The sequence below is a fragment of the Microcebus murinus genome, chromosome 17 (assembly GCF_040939455.1).
Source record: "Microcebus murinus isolate Inina chromosome 17, M.murinus_Inina_mat1.0, whole genome shotgun sequence".
Lineage (NCBI taxonomy): Eukaryota > Metazoa > Chordata > Mammalia > Primates > Cheirogaleidae > Microcebus > Microcebus murinus.
In genome coordinates, this window is record NC_134120.1 from 33,543,469 (window position 1) to 33,558,537 (window position 15,069).

The 15,069-nt window shown below is 42.4% G+C and overlaps 2 protein-coding genes across 7 annotated transcripts in view; one reads left to right on the forward strand and one right to left on the reverse strand.

Moving 5' to 3' along the window:
• TPGS2 (tubulin polyglutamylase complex subunit 2) overlaps nt 1–1,530 on the forward strand; it is a 39,432-nt gene extending 37,902 nt beyond the window's left edge. For both annotated transcript variants that reach the window (XM_075993526.1, XM_012751798.3), the window contains one exon: nt 580–1,530. In XM_075993526.1, the coding sequence (XP_075849641.1) occupies nt 580–816 (237 nt within the window). In that variant the 3' untranslated portion in view covers nt 817–1,530. The remainder of the gene's footprint in view (nt 1–579) is intronic.
• A 9,079-nt stretch (nt 1,531–10,609) lies between these two features.
• Nucleotides 10,610–15,069, reverse strand: part of FHOD3 (formin homology 2 domain containing 3) — a 428,752-nt gene continuing 424,292 nt past the window's right edge. For 3 of the 5 annotated variants that reach the window (XM_075993491.1, XM_075993492.1, XM_075993490.1), the window contains one exon: nt 11,235–11,862. In XM_075993491.1, the coding sequence (XP_075849606.1) occupies nt 11,780–11,862 (83 nt within the window). In that variant the 3' untranslated portion in view covers nt 11,235–11,779. Of the gene's footprint in view, nt 11,863–15,069 lie in introns of all 5 variants that reach the window. The other 2 variants (XM_075993495.1, XM_075993494.1) reach the window with 1 other exon arrangement.

The following is a 15,069-nucleotide window of genomic DNA, read 5'->3' on the forward strand; positions in this document are numbered from 1 at the left end:
ATGCCTCATTTTTTTTTATTACAGGTCTGGGCACCATTTCAAACACATAGATGCCAGGTATGCAACCTGATACACAATCCAGTGTAGAGAAGTCAGTAAATGTGGATGCCCTTTTCCCTCAGCTGCCTAGAAAGCCAGTAGGGAACAGAATACCGACACACACAGCTTCTCTCAGCATGAACCTCTCCTAGGGGAAGGGTGCTCACCTGATGGGAAGTAGCTGATGTGAGAGCAGAACAAGTAGAAGGAGACTGTCCCTTGGTGATTTGAGATTTAGCATACCATGCTCAGGGCTCACTAGATCAGAAAGAAGTGTAGTCACATTCTAGTTTTTATACTGCCTTTACTTTAAAGGATATGAGACCTAAAAGCAATGGGTGTGTCTTACCAGGGGTTGATGGAATCTGTCATTATTTTCACTTAAAGGAAGAGCTAATAGATCTCTGAGATAGTTTTTCATAGAAACTTATACTCTCTTCTGTGCTTCTGATCCCAGCTCTCTACCCCACATCCCCACTAAAGAGACAAAGAATGGCATTTCTTTGAATTGTGACCCTCTCTCTCAATTCTGCCTTACAGCAATGGTTCAGCATGTATAAACCCATCACCTACAACACAAACCTGCTCACAGAAGAGACCGATTCCTTTGTGAACAAGCTGGATCCCAGCAAAGTTTTTAAGAGCAAGAACAAGATCTTAATCCCAAAAAAAAAAGGGCCTGTGCAGCCTGTGGGTGGCCAGAAAGGGCTCTCAGGTCCCCCTGCTCCCTCCACTTCTAAATCATCCTCTGGCTCTGGAAACCCTGTCCGGAAATGAATACCTCCAGGTTTTCACCAGCTCCACAGTTGTGGTTCCCATGCACGGATGGCCCCAGCCTCAGATTCTGTGTATGAAACCACAGGCTGCTTCTCATCTCAGTGGCCAAAATCCTAGGCCTTTGCTCCTACTGACATTATCCCTGAGTTGGAAGGGCATACTGAGGTCTCCCAGAACTAGGTGGTGCTGTCCTGTCTCCAGAAGCAAGGGAGAGTTTTGGATCTTGTTTAAGTGATCAGATAGATCTGCTGGGAACTTCCCTCTGTTTCTGTACCCAACCTTCAATCCCTTAACAGTGATAAGCACCCCGCCACCACCAAAGAAACCACTGGCTTTGACCCACGATGCATTAGAACTTTGCTGTTCAACCAGAAGCCACTAGTTGCATGTGGCTATTTAAATTATATGAAAATTCATTTCCTCAATTGCATTAGCTACATTTCAAGTTTTCATGTTAGTAGATTCTGTATTAGCACAAAGGTATAGAACATTTCCATCATGACAAAAAGTTCTATTGGACAGCCCTGCATTAGAATATGTTCATACTGTTCTTAGATCAGTTTTTGTTAAATGTTAGTGTCTTAATTTGATGGGTCATAATGTTCCATGAAAACTCTTGAAGATAACAAGTGTACATTCTTTATATCCTTTACTGCAAACATATTTTGCTCTGCTCATTTCTATTTCAGTATCCTATAAAGTTTGTCTTCCTTATCAGTTTCCTCTTAAGTTTCTTGCTTCTAGTTTAGTGTTGTGATGTTTACATTTTTGCCAGAGTTATTTTTTTTAGAAGAGATGTACTTCTGCTGTATTCTAACCATTTAAAAACAAAAAACAAATTCCCAAACATTGTTTCACAGGACCTTCATAAGGAGTTTTGATAAAGCCAGTCACTATTAACAAAAGCTTTCCACTTGCTCTGCCTGCCTAGTCTCGGCTGAGTTGTCCAGCCCTGGCCTGCCTTGGGACAAGCAGTCTCCTGTGTAGAAGCAGGGTAGGGTTCTAAGAGTTCCTTTGGAAGTAAGTTGCCTATAATCCAGAATTCATTTTCCCATAGACACATAAGGGTATTAGACCTCTGGCTAGCCCACATATGCATAATATTTGACACAAGATAAATCTGAACTTAATAGAATTTCTATAGAGAAGAGCACTCATGTTTTCAATTAGAAATGTCTATTTCCTTCCTCTGCACCCGCAGAAGCAAGGCTTTCACTCTACTTTCCAGGAGGGAAAGTAAGGAATCTCCCACCCAGCCCTAAGGTCCTTGGGTAACTGCAGTTTGTGTGTTCCAGTCCCAGAGGTTGGAGAATGAAAAGTTCTGAGGGATGAGATGCAGGGGTCTATACTATCTGCACACTTCAATCCCAACTGGCTCTCTCTTTCCTGACTTCTCTCTACCACAGTGATTGGCAGGCTTCCTTCCTTTGCATGACCTCTGCCTCCTAATCAACCTACAGTTCCCATCTTCCATGACCCCCTGGGGGAACTAAAAGTAGTCCCCAGGATTTTCCACCTGCATTTTGCTCTGAAACATTTTGAGTATCTATGAAGTTTTAAAATTTTTGTTTTGGCCGGGCGCGGTGGCTCACGCCTGTAATCCTAGCACTTTGGGAGGCCGAGCCGGGCGGATTGCTCAAGGTCAGGAGTTCAAAACCAGCCTGAGCAAGACCCGGTCTCAAAAATAGAAAGAAATTAATTGGCCAACTAAAAATATATATACAAAAAATTAGCCGGGCATGGTGGCACATGCCTGTAGTCCCAGCTACTCGGGAGGCTGAGGCAGAAGGATTGCTGAGCCCAGGAGATTGAGATTGCTGTGAGCCAGGCTGACGCCACGGCACTCACTCTAGCTTGGGCAACAAAGTGAGACTCTGTCTCAAAAAAAAAAAAAAAAAATTTTGTTTTGATTGTTGACATTAGTGTTAAATATTCATGAAAATGAGGCGTCAATCTTCCCTCCACCTATCACTTTCTATAGCCCCTGAAGAAAACCAACGTGAAGAGTTGGCCTTCAAGGATCAAGGCAAACTGTAACTGGCTGCTTCCTTATTTTTGTTATAGTTGAAAGTCTTGAAATATTAATGCTCAAAAGTCTTTGGGAGCATAAGCTGAACCTCATGTTAATAGCTTATTCAATTGCTTTCAAATATGTATACTTTGACCATTCTGATTCACTTCTAATGGAAAATGTTTTAAAATAACAATACCTCTTACCTTTGCAATCCCAAAAATAACCATTTACAATTCAGCATGGTCATTTAAATATTTTTGTGTTTTTTAACTATAACATGACTCTATCAAATCTTCCATAATTTAGGAGATATTTAGGCTCTGTTAATTGCTTAGATTATTACACTTCAAATTGTTAAGTGTGCAATAATTCATGGAGTGGGAGAAAAGGATACAGAGAGACCCAAGTTTGTAAAAAAAACATAGCTGGAGTTAAATCTTCCAGAAGTATTTTTCTGGCCAGAACTGATCAAATCACAGCAATAACTGACAGCACCAGATAAGTGATAAGTCAAGGTTAAAAAGGAAGTGAGAAGTCATGTCATCTTCCATTGGATCCCCTGAGTTATAGGACTTCTAAATCAGTCCTGGTCCAGTTCCAGGTTCCACAGGTGAAGCAACAGAGGAACTAGAAGAGCAGTGGTACCCTTAAAATCAGTGGCAATCAAGTGGAAATCCTCAAGAGACTGTCTAGGGAAAGGGATTATGATGAGAAAGTAACTACTCAAGACCTGCCTCAGAAGGGACAGGGCAGTGAGGAGCAGGGCCAGCTACCTAACATGTAGGAGTCAGTGAAAAATGAAGATGTGGGCCTCTTGTTCAAAAATCAGGAAAACAGTGCTATCACAGGTACTAACATACAATGGTTTTCCTAAGATGGTGCTTTTTATTTGCTACTTAATGCTGTTGTAAGAAAAATTAAAATTTTACATTACTAGCATGTATTTTACTATTCATCTTTATACAGTTTTTGTACAATTCCAGTTTTAAATGAAAAAGCATTTAGAGTCATGTATCATGTTTCCCCCAAAATAAGACAGGGTCTTATATTTATTTCTCCTCAAGAAGACACCCTAGGGCTTATTTTCAGGGGATGTGTTATTTTTTTTAAATACGGTACAACAATCTACACATTTATTCAAATACAGTTCAGTCGTCTTCTGGAACATCATCATAACTCTCCAAGCCCTGAATTTCTTGCGACTCTATTTCCTTTAGAACCATTGGCCCCAATCTCTCGTGTTGAGCAATAGAGCTCTCATGGGGCAGATGAGAAGGGCTGCTCATCTTCTTTACCGCTCTGTGACAAAATGCATGGATTGTGCAGATACACTGCATAGACACGCCAATCACTAGGTCTTATTTTCGGGGTAGGGCTTATATTGCGCAAATGCTTAGAAATCCTGCTAGGGCTTATTTTATGGGTAGGTCTTATTTTCAGGGAAACACGGTACAATCGTGAAAATTGCACTTTATATTTTATACCTTATGTATACATGCTGTATGCATATGTGGTTCATTCTTACCAGAACAGTGGAAAAACTGTGCAAAATTAGCTCAACTCTTACTGTTTCACTTCTTGATATTGTGTACATTTTATCAACACTATCTTCAACTTACTGATGAGTAAGGGAGGGAAAAAAACAGAACTATGGACTGCCCTATGCTTTCCTTTTCATTTGTGTCATCATTTTCAGCATAAGTGGTTGGCTAGTACAGGAAATTACCATGAGTAAGAAAACATAAGATAGGGCTCCATGGTCATTGGCATTCTTAGAATGCCATTGCTTTGTGTGTTCGAAGCAAGTTTGGTTCGATTGGAAAGCGTGGCCTCTTGGTTCTCTCAGGACCACCACTTAGTTGTGAACCTAAGATGTTTACCTTGTACTCACTTTGGATCTCTCTGAACTCTGATGCATTGTAGGTCCACTGGAATTCTGTGCTAATGGGGCATCACGAAGGTTACAGGTGAATGGGGCAGTAAGGCACGCTGGACACACACATTGCACATACCTCCACTGCTTGGGTGCATGCAAAATGAAACTGGACCCCTGTCTCTCAGCATATACCAAAATCAACTCAAGATGGATTAAATACTTGAATATAAGACTTGAAACTATAAAAATATTAGATGAAAAACTGGGGAAAACTCTCCTGGACATTGGTCGTGGCAAAGAATTCATGACTAAGACCTCAAAAGCACAAGCAATAAAAATAGACAGATGGGACCTAATTAAACTAAAAAGCTTCTGCACAGCAAAAGAAATAATCAACTACCTGAACAGACAACATGCAGAATGGGAGAAAATATTTGCAAAATATGCAACTGATGGGACTAATATCCAGAATTTACAAGAAACTTAACAAAATAGCCCCATTAAAAAGTGGGCACAGGACATGGACATTTTCAAAAGAAGACATACAAATGGCCAAAAAGCATACAAAAAATGCTCATCACTAATCATCATAGAAATGCAAATTTAAACCACAATGCGATACCATTTTATACCAGTTAGAATGGCCATTATTAAAAAATCATACCAGCTGTGGTGGCGCACACCTATAATCCTAGCACTTTGGGATGCCGAGGCAGCAGTATCTTTTGAGGCCAGGAAGGAGTTCAAGACTAGCCTGAGCAACATAGCAAGACACTGTTTCTACCAAAACCACCAAAAGTCAAAAAAACCATGGCCCTAAGTCCCCAAGCCCAGCCCCACAAAGAGCAGTAAAAGTTGAAATGCATTTTCAGAGATCAGACACAGTGGCTCACACTTGTAGTTCTGGCACTTTGGGAGGCTAAGTGGAGAGGGTTGCTTAAGGTTAGAAGTCCAAGACCAGCCTGAGCAAGAGTGAGAACTACCCCCTACCAATAAAGAAAAAAGAAAGGAAGAAGTATGTTAGGTCAATACTATCAATATTAGAAGGCAAGGTCTCTTTCTGAAGGGAAATGAGATTTCTGGTTAATTTTCTAAAAGAGCAAAAGCCAAGCCCCATGGTTAGCTGGCCCAATTGAATAGCCTGTGTACTTCAATGACCTGTCATAATCCAGGAGCACCTGCTGCTGACAGTGGAACACAAGGCATCCTGCTTACCTTGTGGTTTATTTAATGTGATGTCTGTAACACACCATGCGCATCCTTTGTGGAACATCTTTAAATATTAAACCAAAACCGATTTCCTCCTGTTTCTACCTAAACCAGATAACTTATACATAATATCAAAATGAATAGAAGAAAATATGCAATGGAAACTGGCTGTTGAAACTGGCTCCTCTAATGGAAGCTCAGTGTGTATCTGCAGACTTGGGGGACTGGCCACCAGCCAGGACCCAGTGACCTCAAGCCCCTCCAGCACACACTGATCTGACAGCTGAACTGTGTTTGAACTACAAATTCCCCAAAATCAAATTTTCACGTCTTCAGGAAGATCTTCTTAAACAAAAATTCTTTTCAGGATAATAAATAGTGCTCATTAAGAGAACATAATGGGCTTAGGCCTTCCTTGGTTAAGTATCAGCAATCCGAATGACCTCTCACCATATCCATTCACCGATCAGAGTGGGAATCATTCCATCAACAAATCACAAAGAAAGCTTGTGTTTCTGAACATTTGCTACTTGTGCCAAATGTAGATGGATGGATGTAGGGATGGATTGCCAGTTACTTATAATAGATGTGAAATTTGCGCGTGATTACCAATCCCAAACAAAAGGAATTTACACGGTGCCACCACCTTGTACACAACCCAGACCTCCAGGACTTCTCGGCTTGGTCAAGGTGGGATTGGCTGGCTCCCCGCCCACCAGGCCCACCCCTGGTTCAATCTGTGCTGTATGTTTTGAGTATAGCTGACTACTGGTAGCCAACTTGCAGCTATTTTAAATGTTCTAAAAGAACAAAAAAATAACCAGGAACCAGTGAGTCAAGCCAGGATAGATCATTTCCTATCTTCTGTCCTTGGGGAAAGTTATTCAACATCTCTCATCTTGCTTCTTTATATGAAAAATGAAAATGTGGAGTGGCTATAAGGATTCTATTAAATATACATCAAGTGCTCATGCAGAGATGACTTCAATAAATATTTTAACTGTTTTAAAAAATCACTCAGAAAGTCCATTTTTGCTCTGTCAATTGCCTAGCAAACACAACCGATTTTTCTACCAAACAGACTGCCTTTTTTGAGAAAATTGATGGTGCATTTTAATGTCCTAGACCTTTCACTGAAATTGCAAAGATATTCCATCCTGTATCTTAAGGCAATTTGGTGTTTTTATTTTTACTTCTCTGATAAAATGATTTCTGCTACCTGGTCATGTCTAACTTCTCTTAAAAAAAATTCTGATGAAAAACCCAAAAATATCTGCAGAGTAGTTGATAAACTAAAATTCTAATTGCAGTTGATGACTATCTCCCAGGCCCCAGGTAAGATCCCTAAGGGGAAGGATCTTGACTCTCTTTTTCCCAGCTGAATCCCTATTGCCTGGCACAGGATTATCTCCATTATAACAGACCCTTTGGTCACATTTGTGGTGGTTGTATAGTTTCTTAGGGCTGCCATAACACATTACCACAGCTTGGTCACTTAAAACAAGAAATTTATTTTCTCATGATTCTGGAGGCTAGAAGTTCAATGTCAGCTTTATTGAGCCAAAGCCAAGGTATGAGTGGGGCCATGCTCTCTCTGGAGGCTCTAGGGGAGAATCCAATCTCTGCCTCTGTCTGCACATCACCTCTTTTATGTTTATCAAACCTCCCTCTGCCCTTCTAAGAACACTCATGACTGGATTGTGGACATACCCAGATAATCCAGCATAATCTCCCTGTGTCAAGATCCTTATTCACACTTGCAAAGACCTTTCTTTATAAGGCAACACCTAAAGTTCTAGGGATTACACCCTGGTGTCTTTGGGTGGCTGCTATTCAGCCTACTCCTACAGTGGCGTTTGGTGATACACCATCTCAGGGCCGTGAGCATGGAAACAGTGGATTTGGGCGCCACAGACAAAGTAGAGGCCACCCACAGATCAGGAGCCTGGAAACCAAGCCTCCTACTCCTGGCCTCAGCTCTTGCTCCTGCAGTGTGTAGAACAACAGACTTGGAAGAGAACAAAACCGGGTCTTCAGCTCCCCAACGCCCTGTGTACTATTCCCCTCCATCCCCAAATCATTTTTTAAACAGAAAGAAAAAACCATAGTGTCTCAAAGAAAACAAAACCCTAGTCATCTTTAACAGGAAAGTGTTTGCCTTTCTTTACTTTAACAGCAGTTTTGTAATTTCAGTTCATATGAAGACATAGAAGCTAAGACATACAAGCAAGAATATTTATGGTAATGACCAAAAAGATTAGCAATAGTTTCTCCTAAGTGTAAGATACTATTAACTTTAATGCTCCTCAAAGGTCTTTTAGAAGAACTTTACTACCCTGAATTAAAAATTGCTAATAGAGGCTGCCAGAATGAGTGGCCACAAGGAAGGAGGAAGTAAGCAACAGGTAAAAATCCTTCAGTTTCACTAAAAACTACTAAACCACTAACTTTAAAGAGATGCAAATTGATTTTTCTTATAAGCTCTTCTAGGCCTTTTGATAGAATCCCCCAGTAGAATTGAATAATCCAAAAGGGAAGAGACACGATCCAGAGCAGAAGGTTCTAGAGCTGCCCTGCAAGCAAAGCTCACAGGGACTCTCACTGGAACATCTTTTTTACACACACACACACGTACGTGCATATGATACGGGGTCTCGCTATGTTGCTGAGGCTGGAGGGCAGTAGCTACTCACAGGTGTGATTATAGTGCACCGTGGCCTTAAACTCCTGGACTTAAGTGATCCCTCTGCCTCAGCCTCCCAAGAAGCTGGGACTACAGGTGGGCACCACTGTACCTGGCTCTTAATGGCACATCTTGACTGCCCCTTGACATTTGTGCACAGGGCCTCTGGGCTCACCTCCTGTAGCATGTCTGTCTTGCCACTGAGTTGGCAGGCATTTCTCTGGGTGAACAAAAGAGAGATGGCAAGAGCTGGTCCCTTACACCACTTCCCATGTGCCTCCCGTATTACTAGGCATGAAAAGATGTTCAGGCCACTCAGTTGCTACCTCCTCCTGGCATTCACAGTAGGCAAGGATAAGGCTTGGATCTCTGGGCACACAGTGTGAAGAACACTTTGCTCCAACATATTCTAGATGCTCAGTTACTTGATAGTGATTAAAAACCAGTTCTGTCTTGGGGAATTATATTTGGTTTTGCCAAGTTCTCAAAAACACCATCTTTAGTCTCTAAGTAAGTCTCACCTACCCCAGGAAAAAAAAAAAGATTTACCATGTAGCTTAGTAGTTTCCAGACTTGTATTCATATTAGAATTAGGAAGATGGAGATGAGAAGATCTTTTAAACATTCCAGGCCTCACCCCAGACCAATTTAATCACCATCTCTGGTGGTGACAGAGATAACAGTAGTTCTTGAAGCACAGATGTGTCTAATAAGCAGACCAGGCTCGAACCACTGCCTTATTACCATACTACAGTGGGACTATTCATGATGCTGTTCCCTGAGTACTTTTTGATCCCTAAAATGAAGTTAACATTAGACTTATTCAGCCACTTCCTTCTGAATGTGACCTCTTAATTCTAAAGCAACAACTTGGCAGAATACCAAGGACCCCCAGGAGGGTGTCAGTATATTTGTTCATTAAACAGTGTGACAAAAGCGCAACTTCCTTTTGTCTGTACACCCCTATCCCGTGTGATGCAGCTATCATCCCATGTCTGTCTTCAGGGCCAAGGCAATAGGCAAATGCTCTTACAAACCATTAAACCATAGGTAGAAATATTACCCATGCTATTTAGGACCATAGAAATGCATATTAATACCCTACATCTCCTTTTCATTAAGGTGGTTAAATAAACTCAATTGTCTATAATACAGAGACCTAACTCTTACAGTCCCAGGCTATCCTGGGGTGTTCACATCCATCATGTATTATTTGACAAATGTCTGCCCGAAAGAGCCCCCTGTCTCTCAATCAGTAAGGATGGAATAGAGGTTGGGACACAGTCACAGAGCCCTATGCATTAAATATATTTACCTTTGGCTTTTTAGGCAATCCTACTGTGTATTGTCTATAAATCATGTATGCCCAGATTTAGGAAAGCAGAATCACAGAGGTTTTGAAAATGAGGCAAAGATGGAACTAGTGATATGACGATCATTCAACCCCACCCCACAATACCTACCGCAATGGTTTACCTTTTCCTGTTTTTGGAGACAGAGGTTCTTCATGAGGAACCATGTGACCACATGACCTGAGGGGCTTCTGTGGAAGTCTTGGGCACTACCTGGGCCTCCTCAGCAGTGCTCACAGCAGCTCCCCTCTGATCTCAGCTCTTGATGACCTGTACTGGGGAACCAAGTACCGTCATGTGCTACATAATGACATTTTGGTCAATGACGGACTACATAAACAACAGTAGTCCCATAAGATTATAATGGAGCTAAAAAATTCCTATTGCCTAGTGACATTGTAGCTGACATAACATTTCAGTGCACTGTATTACTCAACGTGGTTATGGTGATGGTGTAAAAAAAACTGTGCTGTTATTTGTATAAAAGTATACCTTAATGTCCTAGGCCTTCATATTCATTCACCACTCTGACTCACCCAGAGCAACTTACCAAAAATGATATACAGGTGTACCATTTTTATCTTTTATACTGTGTTTTGACTGCACCTTTTCTATGTTGAGATACACAAATATTAATACTTACCATTGTGTTACAATTACATAGAGTACTTAGTACAGTAACATGCCATATGGGTTTGTAGCTTAGGAGCAGTAAGTTATACCACACAGCAGTTGTGCAGTAGGCTATGACCCCTGGGTTTGTGTAAGTACACGCTATGATGTTTGCACAACAATGAAATCACCTAACAGTGCATTTCTCAGAATGTATTCCCACTGTTAAGTGATGCATGACTGTACTAAATATGCAATCTAAGATTCTCTGGAGACAAAGCTTTAAATTTCCATTTTGTTTTGGTGACTTAGCAAATTCTTTGAGAAAACTGATTTTTACTTAAGAGGCAAGTGAGCTGCAGAATAATTCAGATTTGTAAAATGCTACTCTAATTTTTGCTTCAGCATCACAATGGAGCAAAACCAACCACATGGATAAGGTGATCTACATTAGGTTAACTATGTTAACCATTAGGTTAACTCTTGTCCTGAAAGAAGGACTTATACCCAATTAAATCAGGAATATCAGAGAGCACATTGCTGATGCTACTCTATTAACAAAACCCAAAAGGCCTGAAGGCCTTTCCAAGCAAGGGTGTTTCTGATGAAACGGAGGAGAAGTTTCAATTCCAGAGGAGGCAAGCCTGTGAAGCCACAGCCCTATATGCCAGGGAATAAAAGTTTCTCATTATGGCATTAAACTCTATTTATTTAGTATTTGAAACATGGTGTACATTTACGTATTTGTATAAACATTTAGTACATCTAAAATCCACAACTGGTAAACAATCTGTGCTTTCTTTTGTGTACAAGTTTGGAGTTTACATCCAGATATTTTGGTGTTGTGGAGAACCAGTCTGTGAATCTAATCAAATTGCCTCATATTACCATAATAACTGTGACAGAAGTGATTTGCTCCTTGGAGGGGCTGTTCCTTGCCCAGAAAAGGTGTCACACTTTGGAACAAATAAACCAGGTATCAAGGAATCAAGAGGAACACAGCTGACACGATGGAGAAATTATGTGCAGGACACTCCTGGGGATCCAAGTCAATGCGTAGCGGGCACCACAAGCCATGTGGTGACACCTACAATCGAGCACTCCCTTTCTGAAGCATCACATGTTACAGTCAGGTCTCCCTCACTCCCACGGGAGGAGTTCTGTCCAGCAAGAGCTTGCCCTCTGCTCAGCACATTTCTTGGGGTGCCCCACAAGTGTCAGAGCTGCAACTCCGATGTGCCGACCAAGCCCAGGGCTCTGGCTTCTTCTGGAGTCAGGCCGCTCTTCAGGGTCCTTCGCACTGCAGCAGCACCCGCAGATCACACCCAGGGGGAGGAGAAGAGAAGGAGGTATTAGCAGCGAGGCTTAGGGCAGTCGGTACACCAGTTCCTGCTGATGCAACCTGCCTGCCTGCCTGCCTGCTAGGGTGCAAAAATCTTGGGGTTACAATAAGCTGACCTGAAGATATCATGGGCACTGAGCTTGAGAGCTGAGAAGAGTTGGGGGAACTTGTAAAGAGGGGGAGAAGGGAGGAGAGGCTCGCCCTCACTGGGTTTCCAAGAAATGGGTGCAAACCACAGCAGTGCAGATGGCATGCTAAGACCTCAGCATCTGCCCAACACAGAGCATATCAGAGCTGGAGAAGAAATCCCAGAGCACTGGAAAATGTGAGTTCCAGTGATATAAATTGGGAAAGATAATAACTAGTGCATAATCAAAGGGCCTCCAGAGCCAGTACTGAAATAACCAGTGACTCCTTGCGGAATGCATGCCAAGGAGCAAGCTGCCAAACAACTTCTGGGTGAATATGGTAGGTGTTTTGTATGAAACATGCAAGGCTCAAGAAGGGCCAGTGACCACCTTCATTGGGGATTATGACTGAAAATTGGTAGGATGCTCATATTTAACTGACTTAGAATCGGCTGGTGTTTAGCTTGACATCATGGTTTTGCCCATTGGTTGATGTTGATCAATTTCAACATCAAAGGCTGACTAAATTACATTTTCCTTAGTTTACAAATTGCATTTGGTCTACCGTGTATTCTTTAAAGGTCATACAAATTTGGGGGAGTATTTATTCTATTTTTTTAGAAAAGGCATATTATCAATCTTGCCTAAATCCCAAATCAGCCAAAGTCCCTGAGATGATCAAGGTAGGCTGTTGATCAAAGTCTGGACAAAGTTAAGCTCACATTAGTGTCTTCTTGTTTCCCTTGCCAGACCTGGCTCCCCTCATCTCTTCCCCGCAGGCCAGGGCCCCACCTTATGGGTCTGCAGGCAATACCCCATAGTCTGTGCCTCCCCACCGTCCCCTGAACAGAAGCTCACTTAGCCTGAGGACAAAAGAGCTGAACGTCCCATGGCCATGGTAGAAGGAACAGAGGCTAATATCTATTAATAAATGGTTTTTTCTCTCCCAGGAATCAGCGCTTTGAAAAGGGGCCAAAATCTAATCCATCAATCGGTCAATCAACAAATAATTTATGGAGAACCTACTGTGTGCTCAGGATTTAACTCAAGGAATCAAAACTCTTAAGGGAAACTCACAGGCATTAAGTATGGATTTTTCAAAAGACACAAGGTTGTGTGGTGAGGGGTACCCTCAAATCATACCACCCCACACAACTGCACTTCCAAGCCTAGCTTTGGGCCCCAGAGCCATCCATACACAGCTGCTCTTGTGCTAGCTCACCCTCCCCCGACCCCTTGGACGCCAGACCAAGTGTCTAACTTGACTAGACAAAATGTTTGTCTCCAGAGTCTTGGCTGGAGGCAGATTACATTTAACTGAGTCATGGAATTCATTCTATGGGGCAACAGTAAAAATACTAGTTTATAATAACCTTTATAAGTTCTTTAAACACATCTTAAAGTGTTTGTTAAAGAAAGATAACAATTTTAACAGCAGAAAATAAGATAAAATCTCTTCTCTCTTGAGCAAAGAAGACCCCTTGCTGAGACCTCTTAAGCAAGATACAAAATACTGCCTGAAGAAGTCCACGCTACACTAGCTGGGCATCTTAAATTTCATTAGCTGCAGAAGCAAGCATGGACATGAGTCTATGAACCACAATCTTTGTGCATTTACGTATATTTCTTGGCTGAGTAACTATAGAGGACCTCACAGATTGGTGGGCATTTTACCCAAGAAGGTACTTAAAGATGTTTCTTTAACACTTCTGTTCACACATTTGCCTTAGTCTGTAATGGTTGTGTTTGGTTCATATGAATACTTTAATAAGGACCCTAACACTTTATAGCACACGTAATAACCTCCTAATAGCTATGGGCATTGGGCCAGCCTATCTGGGACAGGGTCAGAAAATAGAGCAAAGCTAAATTGTACTGCATCAACCTTGCCCCCTGACAGCAAAGCGGCTGTGCCCTCTCCCTCCGGGGCCTACTCAGTTTTGATGCTCCAAGCCACTTAGGACCCTCACCAACCCTTCCCCTTCCTCACCCACCTTCCCTTCCTCACCCCTCCATTTTGGGCACATGTGTCCTTGGTATGGGAAAGAGCCAATATAGGCTTAGTTCCCTTTGCTTGGCTCATGTGTCCCTCAAAATTAGAGTATTCATAGAAACATCTCCCCCATTTATGGAATCCTACTTTCTGTGGACCTTCATAACCATTCAGCTACATTCACTTAGAAATGTATTAACCCCTTAGCGTAATGAAAAAGACCTTGAGAATCTGAACCCTCAATTCACTTTACTGCTTGAAGGAACATGTGAAATGACAGCAGTCTGCTGAAATCAGTTTCACACTCTGATTCAAGTAATGCACAGAAAGGGCCCCTGTGGGTGTCCCTTCATCCATCCGTCTGCTCACCAGTTCATTTGTCATTTAGCAGACGTCACCTGAACATCGACCCTGAGGCAAGTGCTGCAATTAGAGCCTCTGGGTCATGGTGGCAGGGACACAGTGCGAGGAGAAACGCTCAGGGCAGCAGACCAGGACCAGACAGGGAGCTGGCTCTCACTCAGAGGGTTTCCAAAAAACAAAAAAGGGCTGGGAACATAGAAGAACAAGGGGACCAGCAAACGGGGCTGGCGGGATATAGAAGTGTACACAGACAACTTGTACGGTAGAAACACGTCTCCCACCAAATGGAGGGACTTCTCCAGTCCAAATTCGGTGAGGTGGGGCTCACGGTCTGGTAAGATCACACCTGCCCTCTCCACTCCCCGTTCCTGCGTTCCGCGTGAACCCTCTGGCTTAATGGAAGGCTCTCCAGCCTTTCACAGACTGGAAACATTTGTCCCCACCTGCCTCGCAGCTCTGCCACAGACAGTGAGGGCCAACTGATGGCGCCAGCAGCCGCTCTGTGCCCAGGCACTGGTGACAGCTCCCACGATGCTGAAGTGACAGCAGAGGGATCTGACACAGGGCACCTCTACTGTCAACATGCAGCACAGGAGTGTCCAAGAACTCGAGGAAAAACTACAAGTTCTTTCTCTTCTTTTTCTCACTAGAAATGAAAAAAAAAGTCTTAATCCTATAAAG